This window comes from Apium graveolens, chromosome 5 (assembly GCF_009905375.1).
Source record: "Apium graveolens cultivar Ventura chromosome 5, ASM990537v1, whole genome shotgun sequence".
Taxonomy (NCBI): Eukaryota; Viridiplantae; Streptophyta; class Magnoliopsida; order Apiales; family Apiaceae; genus Apium; species Apium graveolens.
In genome coordinates, this window is record NC_133651.1 from 314,873,532 (window position 1) to 314,886,556 (window position 13,025).

General features: G+C 35.5%; 1 protein-coding gene across 1 annotated transcript; it reads left to right on the top strand.

Moving 5' to 3' along the window:
* Positions 1–665: 665 nt before the first annotated feature.
* Positions 666–2,641, top strand: LOC141661299 (fanconi-associated nuclease 1 homolog; the record flags this gene model as incomplete). Its single annotated transcript, XM_074468283.1, has 3 exons — positions 666–794; positions 1,000–1,233; positions 1,693–2,641. Coding segments are annotated over 3 exons (801 nt in total), but the record flags the coding sequence as incomplete, so codon positions are not given.
* Between the last annotated feature and the right edge of the window lie 10,384 nt (positions 2,642–13,025).

The following is a 13,025-nucleotide window of genomic DNA, read 5'->3' on the forward strand; positions in this document are numbered from 1 at the left end:
CATAGTGTATCAGAATGATAACTAGATATCTCTATAGGTGGGAAATCAAGCCATTGTTTAGTAAGAGATTCTGATGCTCCTACTTTCAAGATAAAGATAATAAGGTGTTATTTGTGATGCTGCTTTATTTGTGATTTAAGATATGATTTTAAGTTCTATAAAAGTTGAATCCTAAAGGCAATAATGCATCATGGAACATACCTTGATAAGACCTTGAGGTCCAGTAGTGTAACTATCTGTCTCTGTTTCAGTCCATCCCCTAAACACTTCCAGTAGAAGGTGCTCTTTACTTGTATCTATCGGTGGCAAGTGGAAATTCTTGCAGAATGATGTATGATGTTAAACATTTAGTTATATCAATTAGCATGATCCATATAATAATCAATCAGTTGTATATTTCACTCAAACCTAGTTGATCTGTGGGGATGCTGCAGTTATTTATCCTGAATCTATGCTTTAAGGATGCTATTTAATTATATCTTCATTGTATTGATATTAACAGTCTTTTTCAGGTACATTAATGCAATAAGATTGCTCAAGCGCTTGCTATTAAATTTTATTTCTGATAAAAGAAGAGGATACTGGACTCTGAGACTGTCGATGGACTTGGAACATTTAGGGCGTCATAATGAGAGTCTTATTATTGCTGAAAATGGGCTACTTGACCCCTGGGTTCGAGCTCGTACAAGAATCTTGCTACAAAGAAGAGTTTTACGCTTAGGGAAACCACCAAGGCATTGGAAAATCGAAGCTTTTCAGAATCTGTACAGAGGAAGATAACAGAGGCAATATTTGTGAGTAGGGTTGTATAGTTAACTAGGTGTTATTCCTTTCCAGCTCTAGTAATGTATCATGTCCATGGAAATGGAAGTTAAAGTGCTAGAAAGAACTCTATGTGCCAAGTAAATTAAGGTGAATTATTTGATTAGGGTTGTATGTTGACTTGTGTAATTCCTTTCCGGCTTTATTAACATATCCACTTGTTGATGGATATGTTAGGTTCATGTGCAAGGGAGACCATTGAACTGTGTAACAGGGACAAAGAGCAGGTTTTATGGAGAAGATGGGGAACAATATGGAGTAGAGCAGCTCGCTCTTCAATATTATGCTGGAGAAGGTGGTGGCTGGCAGGGTATTCATGCAGAAAGTGGCATTTGGTTGACTATATTTGGACTCTTAATGTGGGATGTTATGTTTACTGATGTGCCCAATGTCTTCCGCAACTTGTATCAGGTTCTCTCTAGTTGCACGTACTGTATTTCGTATAAGTTTCTTTGTTGGTAATTTAGTTATACAGAAGATAGAGACCGAGCTCTTATCCCCCTTCCTTCACCCCTCAACCCCCAGAAAAAACTCAACTGATACATAACAATGAGCTAGATTTTAGATTCCTAATATTCTGATCGGACACTTAGACCAAGTAATTCAACTCAATTGAGTCTGTAACAGCTTCTGATGAAACTAATACTGATGATGACCAAGAATTATATCCGTGAAATTGAGTGGTGTAATATCATTTAGTTGAGCATATGAAATCACTTTTGGAATGGAAAGCTATCTATCCTTTGACACATTTCATTTGTTAAACTTTGTTTTCGTTTCATAATTGTTGACTGCCACTCCATGTGCATCAGTCCAGTCTTTCACTTCTGTGGTCAAATGATTAATAGGTTCTTTTGTTATTCTTTTCAGACAGCACCCCTGGATATGGATACAGATAGTTTCTATGAAGCAAGAAAGAGCCTTGTAGAATCACTGCTGCAAAACGTTAAGAATGGTATGGCTGAGGAGATTCTCATCACTTCATGGCAATTACATTTTGGAACAGCATGCCGAGGCGTGAAGTGGGACAACCATTCCCTTTCTGATCTTCGTGCAATTGTTACTTGCATTGGAGGTCCCTGTTTGGCCTCTATTTGCAGACATTTGGCTCAAGATTACCGAAGCTGGTCTAGTGGAATGCCTGATTTATTGTTATGGCGATTTAATGGAGATACCAGTGGTGAGGCAAAGCTTGTTGTAGTTAAAGGGCCCAGGGACCGGCTTTCTGAACAGCAACGTGCATGGCTTCTGTTTTTGATGGATGCTGGTTTCAACGCTGAGATTTGCAAAGTTAGTCCACTCCGTTAATGCACACGTTACAGCAATATAAAATAACAATGCTAAAATTTCAAATTCTTACAACAAGCCAGGACTATAACTTCATTGTGCACCATTGAAAGAAAAGGAGATCCAATCATTCAGAGGTGTGTTCATAGTTCATACCATTTAGTAATACGAGTAAGTTGAGTTTCACAGAAGTCCAAGTTTTGGCTTAAAGATTCGGGTTTGTTCAAACTTCTGGGATTTCTTGGTCTTAGAGCAGCTTGGAGTTTATTCACTGGTGACTGGTGAAACTCCATGAACATCAAGAATGGAGCAGGTGCCATAACTACATAATAGATTAAAGCTTGTTTTAATCAGAATGCACAAAATTATACGGTCGGTGCCATTGATAATGCTGGAAACTCGAATAAGCCTTGTATTGTAATTACTTTCTGTAACTTTTTTGTACTAATTCTTTATAAGCATCCTTGCAACAGTCGTTTACTGTCTTGGATTTTGTTGATTTTTTGTTGATTCAACTTTGGTAAAAATAAAGCAATTGTTGATCAACTAATCGTTGGTATGTCATTTATCCTTTTTATGTCCCTGTTAACCTATTTTGTATGTTTGAGGTTTTTCTATTGTTTCGATTTTTCGATGTTATGTTAAATTTTGCCTAATTATTTGTAAGTTGTATACTCCCTGTGGTGTTTACCAATACTTTGTTTACAAAAGAAATATCAAATGTGTTCCAATTTTTAAATTATATACAATCTGGTCATCGCAAGGACTTAGTTGCTCTGTCATTGCTGTTTGTGATCACGCCTAAATGCTTCTTACTGATTTATTTCTAGTTAGTTAAATTTACACACATTGAGATAATTTTGCTTGTCGAGATTAATGATCATTGCATTTAGGTCCATATTGTCTTAAAATTTTAGTTCTCTGTATATCATATGCTTTTTCTAGATTGATGATTTTAACTTAAATGTTCCTCTTCGTTTCCTCTATACCATATATTTAAGTTATAGTATTTTTACGTGTGCTGTAGGAAGTTACCACACTAACTGATTGGACCATATTACTCGAGACATTTTGCATTGTATTCTCAATTTCACTTGTATTTTTTGACCCTTATATAAGAGGCTACATCTCCTGTATAAGATTGTGTTACAGGCTCCCTCTCTTCCGTCTCCCTCTCTCCGTCTCCTCTCTCTGAAGTTCTCTGCAATTCCTCTCCTCTCTGCAATTCAGGTATGGACAGTTAATCTTAATTTGGATTGTTAAAATTCACAAATACAAATGGGCAGTTATTAAGATTCAAATACAAATGGGACGTTGTAGGAGTAGAAATTAATAGGCAGTTATTAAGATACAAATACAAATGGGCAGTTATAAAAATACAAATACAAATGGGCAGTTATAAAAATTAATTTGTGTAATTTGAGTTCTTGAGTACAACACAACTCCTGGCGAGTAAGCTTACACAATCTCCTAGCGAGTAAGATTTTCTTCTCTTCATTACACGCATTATTTATGTTATGTTATTTATTGTGATTGCAATTTTGAGCTTAATTGTTGAGGTTTTTTTGAATTAGGATGTGTGTAATTGAAGTAGCATTAGAGTTAGGAGTCATCATTAAATATTCAATTTTCGACAAGTTTATGATAAGTAGATAAGAGGATTGGAATGAATGAACTGGACTCATAAGTTTCTGACATTATTAGGGTGCCTTTATAGGTAGATGGTGTACTTGTTTCATGTAAAATTGTTTGCTTGACAAGTTCCTTTCCATTTCGAAGGAGGTGCACCTACACTTTCATCTTCGAAACTCTTACTCACAGGCCACTGACACATAATGCAAATTTGCAAGTTTCTTAATAAGAACGGTTAGTTTGTTCAAACAAAATATAACTCAACTCTTTTTACATTATCATTATTACCTGTATCGAGCATCCCCACAATCACGTTTCCTTATGTAGGCTTTAGAGGATCGGATCTAGGTACACCCAAGAAATCCCAAGATCTTGTTGTATGAATTTGGAGAATCCTGTTAGGAAACACATAAACCACTCCCTCCACAGCTAATTAAGGGTACAGGAATTCACCAAAGTTCAGTAATTAATTCAGATGGCTGCATATTATGAAGTCAGCTACTAAGTAACCATTATAATTCATACCTGTGAGCTTTGCTAGCTCAGCATCTGCAAGTTTGGCTACAAATTCATTAAAGCTCCTCTAGTAACTGTATAGCAGTGCTTCCTTGGCCAAAGAGTGGTTGCACTCTTTATGTTATGTTTTGCTGTTGTTTATTCTATTGATTTGATTGTGATTGCAATTTTGAGCTTAATTGTTGAGGTTTTTTTGAATTAGGATGTGTGTAATTGAAGTAGCATTAGAGCTATGAGTCATCATTAAATATTCAATTTTCGACAAGTTTATGATAAGTAATAAGAGGATTGGAATGAATGAACTGGACTCATAAGTTTCTGACATTATTAGGGTGCCATTATAAGATAGATGAGAATGATATTGTATTTATTCGATAGCTTGGTTCTCGAGTAGATGGCGGAAATTATCCCATTAATAGGAGGGGGGAAATTAGTTGATCATTTGTATACAGTATTAAGAGTTTAATGGAGAGCTTGCAGTTTGTGTAATTTGAGTTCTTGGTACAAGAAGAGTCGTCTCATAAATAATTGATAATATTTCACTTACTTGCTAAGCTGTGATGACAGGGACATGGACAAAGAAGTGCCAATGCAGTCTTCTAATGCACAACAAGAAGTTTCTAAAACACTGGAGCCATCTAATGTGAACTTGAACTTAGTAGGACAGCTACTAAGTGTCAAGAAGATATTTCAGAAAGTTGTTGCTGATGTGACCGCTGATGATGATGGTCCTAATGAGACCGCTGAGACGCATGATGATGATGGTCCTAATGAGACCGCCGAGCCGCATGATGATGATGGTCCTAATGAGACCGCTGAGACGCATGATAATGATGATGCACATGAGAAAGCAGTTGCTCTTAAAAGAGATTTGCTTAGAGGTTCATAAATTTATTCGCTGTTGGGAGTAAAAGAGGGCAGTGGTTGCGCCGCTGCTCTCATTCAACTGTTTTCTCAAAGATTTGATAAAGAAAGAGGGGTATTTAAGGTGAACGAGAGAATAGAAATCCGATTCTGTGCACACATGGTGGCGTATTTATTATTAATCAACGATACTGGTAAGGGAATCCAAAAATTCGATCGGGAGAAAGAGAAACCCCACTTTCCAGATTTTATTGATGAATTGAAAAGACAGTTTGTGACTAAAACTGACAAGAAAGAAAAGAGAGATCGGGAGGACAAAGAAAAGATCCGAAAGAGGAGTAAGAGGGAACTGAGTTCTAGCTCTCTGATCGATATCTTAAAAAAATGCCGATGAATACAGAAGAACAAAGAGATCAATACAGACAACTAGTTTGTCTGTATGTCGTAGAGCAAATCTTTTTTTCCATCAAGTGAAAGTCAATTCATTCGCAGCAATAGCTACAAGTACTGCAAGGACGGGTCCATCTTTGAATCAATTAATTGGTGAAAGGAATATGTCCTAAGTCCAATCATGTATGAGGATTTAGGAATAACTTTTATGTAATCTGTTTTGATTTCTTTGATATTAATAAAAGACTTGTTTTGTTTTTATTACGGACTCTATCTATTTAAGTGTTTAAATAAGATATACCATAGTTTAGAGTAAAACTTTTTATGGATTATGATGAGATCATAATAGTGAGACCTAAAAGATGATTACTCTAAAATTAAACAGTTCATGGTTATAGGATTACTAACTGGTAATTAATAATCTGCAAAGATCGGTACATACTATGCTTGCTTCATTATGAAGGATGTCTGTTCTCATAGATATTTGTGTGATGACACTATAGCTAGTATGTAGGTGCTTATTATAGAATAAGTTCACTGAACATGACTCGCACAGCTGAACAACTGATGGAGTTCACTCACGTGTCAGCAGTTGTTCACATAGTGATAGTTGTACAAGTATCCTTAGACTTGAGGTCATCATAGTCATCTTGTGTACACTGAACTATGCTTTGGTTTAGTTCTTAGTCTCCAGGGACAATTATTAGGGCTCTACTGGGTATAAGAATTTGTACACGAAGATAGTGTATGATCAATAAAGGATCTACCCCTTCCAGTGAAGGAAGAGAATGTTCAAGGCTGATCCACTTATGCTAGTTCAGGAATCTCTGACCAGAGTGAATGAAATTAGAAAAGGAGTTTCTAATTTACATAGAACTGAGCATAGTAAATGGGAAAGCAAATGATTAAATTAGATAGGCTTGACACAAGATCCATGCCTTGTATTTAATCAGGACATTGCAGGATAGAAGGAGTTAATTGTACGGTAACTATTCACTGAATAGGTTCTTAGTATTCTAAGCAGTGAATTCGTATTATCCGGATAGTCGCGATATGCTGAGAAGTATCCCTCACGATGTAGAATAAATATGATTAATTAATTAATCATATTTAATAAATTAGAGAATTTATATAAATAATGATAAAATAGTTTTATTATTATTTATTTCTACTACCGGCTTAATATTGAACCTACAGGGTCACACCATAAAAGAGAATGATTTAATGGTGGAGGAATTAATTAATAATGGCTAATAATTATTTATTTATGAAATAAATAATTAATTGGCAAATTTAATAATTGATTAAATGAGATTTAATTGATTATAAATTAATTAAGAAAAGTTCTTAATATTATTAATTAAGAATTTAATTTTTTGGAAATTAAATCAAGAGAGAGAATTATTTCTAAAGTGTTTAGAAAAAGGATTAATAATTAAAAGGTGTTTTAATTATTAATGTGAATAATAAATGGTTAATAATAATTAGGGATGGCAACGGGTTGGATCGGGTTGGATTTTTAAGATATCCAAATCCAAACCCGGATTTTCTACCAAACCCGAACCCGATCCAAACCCAATTAGATTTCAAAATCCAAAATCCAAATCCGATCCACGGATTTTGGACCGGGTTCGGGTTTATCCAAACCCGAAAATCTAGTGAACCTGCTCGTACTCCATGATATCATCTCAATACCACTGTTAGTTTAACTTGTAAACATGATGCTAGCATTTTAATTAAAAAAAATTAAATCCAACCAATATGACACATTAGTTTAACACTTCAAAATATAGTAAATCACCGGCTGGACTTGTAAACACTAGTCTGTAGTTCACAATATGAAATTACAAGTAGTTCAGACAATGAGATTTATAACCATCTCAAATTCAAAATTAATAAGAAACTAAAAATCTGTCATGCTTAAAAGGGGACGTGATCACGTGGGAATTGCTCCAAGCTGCAGGTCTAGTCACCTGGGATTCTGGGAACAGAGTCTAAAGCCTACATTGATCAGATCATCATATGATCAGAACTACATGAAATCATGAAAACCAATAACAAGTCAGTCAGTCAGTTTATGCCGTCCTCATTAATTTAGAAACAAAAACTAAAATATACCTGTCGAGTCATACAAGAATCTTCTACTTCCATGTCGTTGTATATAGTTGCATATCCCACGGATGACTCACCTATACGTTAAACAATTATTATAAAATTATTGAATGCATAATATGATATAAATTACAGAATTTAAAGCTTATACCTTTCATTTCAGCAGCCCATAGCCAACTCTGAGCACACATTAGTGCTTCTATTATTTTGGGGTGTAGCCTATTACGATGTGGACTCAATAACCTGCCACTAGAACTAAATGCTGACTCAAATGCGACGGTAGATGCCGGAATTGCTAGGAAATCGCGAGCCATGTGTTGCAAGGTTGGATATTTAGGTGCATTTGCTTTCCACCATGTTAAGACATCGAAACCTTAGGTTTTGGGCAAGACATCCTCGTCCAAGTAATGATCCAATTCAGATTTTATAAAATTAACTCTTTTACGCTTCTTTTTGCTGATGAACACATCATATTGAGACACTTTTTCAGAAGTAGAATCAGATATTATTGAATTGGACTCGCCATTTCCCTCCTTACTTGCAACTCGTCTCTCATGGTACTCTTTCAACAAAGAATAGCAAAGATCACGAACAGCTTCAACCTTATTACTAGATCGTTCTCCATAAATTTTCTCAAAATAAAATTCTAGTACCTCCATCTTGTATCTTGGATCTAGCACTGCTGCAACTCCAACAACACCATGCATTACGTGCCAATACTTGTCAAATTTAATCAACATTTTTTCTGCCATAGTCTTAATCACGAATTCTGAACTTCTACGCCATCCTGTAATTGCTAGATGAATCTCACAAATGTTTATAAAACACAGATTAGCAGTTGGATATTTTGTCCCAGAAAAAACTTCGGTCGCCATATAAAACATTTCAGTCTGTCACACACACTCTGAGCAAATTCCCACTCTTCCCTTGAAGGCATAGATTTGTATTGAGACTCCCGTTGACCTAATCGACCAAAAACATCCTTATAACCCAAAGCTGTTTCGGGCATCAAATACGTTGAGTTCCACCTTGTAGCACAATCGAGTCCTAGTTTCTTTGTACTTGTATTGCGTAATTGTCGGGCTGCTTCTTCAAATTTCTCCTCCTTTTTTGGAGTTGCTGTCCAATAAGCTACTGAATCTCGTATTTTTTCAACTCCAATTTTTATGACATCTAATCCGTCTTTAACAATCAAATTCAGAATGTGAGCCGAACATCACATATGAAACAAACTACCACCTGCAATTAGGGATGAACTATCCAGCTTCTCCAATAAAGTCTCAACCATGGCATCATTCGTGGAACAATTATCTACAGTGAGAGCAGAAATTTTGGTATCCATATTCCAATCCATCAAGCACTCCAATAATTGATCACGCAAAACTTCTTTAGTATGAGGACAAGGCACATATATAAACCTAAAAAAATAAAATAAAATGTGTCTTAGCAAACTCAGCCATATATCAATTTTATGTGAAGCAAAGTACTACATTATATTATATATAATATTATATACCTCATTATGCGACTTTGTAAAGTCCAGGAATCATCAATAAAATGTGATGTGACCGCCATATATCCCTTTTTTTGATTACTCGCAGTCCACATGTCAGTTGTAATTGCTACTCGACTCGAAATACTGTCCAACAAACTCGAGGTCTTCACCTTTTCATATTCATAAATCTGAAAAATCTCATTTTTTATTGCATTTCTACTAGGCACTTTGAAGAGTGGTTGAAGCCGTGCTGAATATCTTTTGAATCCAATGTGATCAACGATGCATACAGGATATTCATGCATGATAATCATCTTTGCAAGCTCTTGTTTTGCTGCGTCATGATTGAAGCTATAAGCAGCTAATTCCGGATGATCTTTATTGAAATTGCTTGCCAAAAGCTTTTGCCTTATACTCTCTTGAGGCTTCTTGTTATGTTTCTTGACATAGTGATTATTCAGATGCGATGTCCCGCTGCCCGAATCACCTTTCATTTGCTTCTTACAATATTTACAAATAGCTTTCAAACTACCGTCAATTACCTGCTTAGTAAAGTGGTTCCAAACATTACTCCTTTCCCTTCCTGAACCTCCTTCTACAATTTTTTTACACTCGGCAGTAGCATCATTATTATCGATTAATATAACATCTGGATCAGGGGTTGAGTTACTGTCTTTGTTGGCAGATTGCAACTCATTTGACGAAGGTTGAGAATTTTCATCGGATACAAACTGGGAATTAGGAATTGATTGTGAAGACATGGCTGCACAATATAAAAAAGATATCGATTTGTCACACACAGACTCACATTATGATATTAAATACCGGAAAAAAGAACAACTACGAACTAACAAGTAACAACAATGGAATCATAATTAGTTCATACAGAATAACTATATACGGAATGATATTTAACAAAAATACAACATTTTAAGATTTCTAATGAATACAAGATAGTAAATAACAAAGATCCAAATAAAGTAAGTTGTAAGTCGTAACTAACAACTAAAAAGTATCGAACACGAGATCTACTAATCTAGGATTAAAGATTCGAAACAAGGAATTAAATAATCTAGGGTTTGCACATAATCGATTTGAAAATATAAATTAGTAATTAGTAAATTACCTATGAGTGTTGATTGAAAGTCGAAAGATTGTCCTTTGATGAATGATGAATCTTTTCCTTTGCAGCTCGGCGAACAGGAACATCACTAATGGTCACAGCGGCGGTGTTTTGAATAATAGATATATGATAGGGAATTAGGGATACATAATACTGATACACCATCTACCCTACACGTGCCTACCCCTGTACTAATGGATTAAAAATATATATTACTTATCTTAGTAATCCAAATACATATATACTATTTATATACAATATTATATATATATATATTGGATTTTTTTTCGGGTTTCGGGTTTGGATCTGGTTTGGATCGAGTTTGGATTTCGGATCGGGTTTCGGTTCGGAATACCTAATATCCAAATCCAAATCCAAACTCATTCGTGTTTAAAAAATGAATCCAAATCCAAATCCAAATCCAAATCCAAAATATCGGGTTCGGTAAAATCCAATCGGGTCGAAACGGGTCGGGTATCCATCGGATCGGATTTTTCTGCCATCCCTAATAATAATAATATTTTATGGGAAAATTTCAGCTGAAAATTTTGCCTATAAATATACTATTATAAACCCTATTTTTATTCTAACCCAAATTTTTTTAGAAAAAGCTAATTTTCTCCACCTCCTCCTCCTCCTTAGCATCGTTTTCTTGGTAGATACCGGTGAAGTGCTTCACGTTTGAGGAGCAGCTGCTAAGGATCTCCGATCGTGCTTTTGGATCGCTATTAAAGGTTAGTAATCGATTCATATGTTTTAATCACGATTTATATGCTTTTATTTGGATTTTATATGTGTAAAAATTGTTTTGCCATGCTTCCGCTGTGATTAAAATTCAACAATTGGGCCCAAACGATACTTGACCTAATATATGGTGCTATTGATAAGAACACACGAACATTCGCTGCGTGCAGTAGCGCTTTTCAGGTATACCTTTTTGTGTGTATTACAACCTTCAATGTTTTTTTATTTATTGTGTTTAACTGTGTTTAACATAGATGTCATAACTGTGTTAGGCACTGATATATGATAAATTTCCGAGCTTGATTCCTGACGAAAGCAAACTCAAGATGATTGTTGTTCTGGCTGATAAATACTCGGTAATTAGAAAGAATAAAGAAATGTGGAAATTGGAGCTTGATAAGTTGAGCTCCGGAGAGATAAGTAACTTGATCACTTTTCTCTCCCTCTAGCTTTCTTTTCCCACCTTTCTGTCTATATACGTTCACATTCACATACATACATACATACATTTAGAGAAAATGGAAGGGTGTTAGGATCTGTAATGCTGGGGAGTTTAGCTTTTGTTTGTAATATTTGGCCCATCATATACACTTTATGTTTCTCTACGCAACACAAATAGATCTATTTACTGTTTGCATACATATGAATGACAGTCCATTTGGAATTCTCTAAACTCACTAAACCAACTTATTATCTTTACTGTTTGCTTAAGATACTGTCATTCATATGTATGCAAACAGTAAATAGATCTATTTGTGTTGCGTAGAGAAACATAAAGTGTATATGATGGCCAAATATTACAAACAAAAGCTAAACTCCCCAGCATTACAGATCCTAACACCCTTCCATTTTCTCTACATGTATGTATGTGAATGTGAACGTATATAGAGAGAAAGGTGGGAAAAGAAAGCTAGAGGGAGAGAAAAGTGATCAAGTTACTTATCTCTTCGGTATCAAGCTCCAATTTCCACATTTCTTTATTCTTTCTAATTACCGGGTATTTATCAGCTGGAACAACAGTCATCTTGAGTTTGCTTTCGTCAGGAATAAAGCTCGGAAATTTATCATATATCAGTGCCTAACACAGTTAGGACAGTTATGTTAAACACAATTAAACACAATAAATAAAAAAAACATTGAAGTTTGTAATACGCACAAAAAGGTATACCTGAAAAGCGCTACTGGACGCAGCGAATGTCCGTGTGTTCTTATCAATAGCATCATATATTAGGTCAAGTATCGCTTGGGCCCAATTAATTGATTCAAAGATGGACACGTCCTTGCAGTAATTGTAGCTATTGCTGCGAATGAATTGACTTTCACTTGATGGCAAAAAAGATTTGCTCTACGGCATACAGACGAACTAGTTGTCTGTATTGATCTCTTTGTTCTTCTGTATTCACCGGCATTTTCTTCAAGATATCGATCAGAGAGCTAGTACTCAGTTCCCTCTTACTCCTCTTTCGGATCTTTTCCTTGCCCTCCCGATCTCTCTTTTCTTTCTTGTCAGTTTTAGTCACAAACTGTCTTTTCAATTCATCAATAAAATCTGGAAAGTGGGGTTTCTCTTTCTCCTGATCGAATTCTTGGATTCCCTTACCAGTATCGTTGATTGATAATAAATACGCCACCCTGTGTGCACATAATCGGATCTCTATTCTCTCGTTCACCTTAAATACCCCTCTTTCTTTATCAAATCTTTGAGAAAACAATTGAATGAGAGCAGCGGCGCAGCCACTGCCCTCTTTTACTCCCAACAGCGGATAAATTTGTGAACCTCTAAGCAAATCTCTTTTAGGAGCAACTGCTTTCTCATGTGCATCATTATTATCATGCGTCTCAGCGGTCTCATTAGGACCATCATCATCATGCGTCTCAGCGGTCTCATTAGGACCATCATCATCAATGGTCACATCAGCAACAACTTTCTGAAATATCTTCTTGACACTTAGTGGCTGTCCTACTAAGTTCAAGTTCACATTAGATGGCTCCAGTGTTTTAAAAACTTCTTGTTGTGCATTAGAAGACTGCATTGGCACT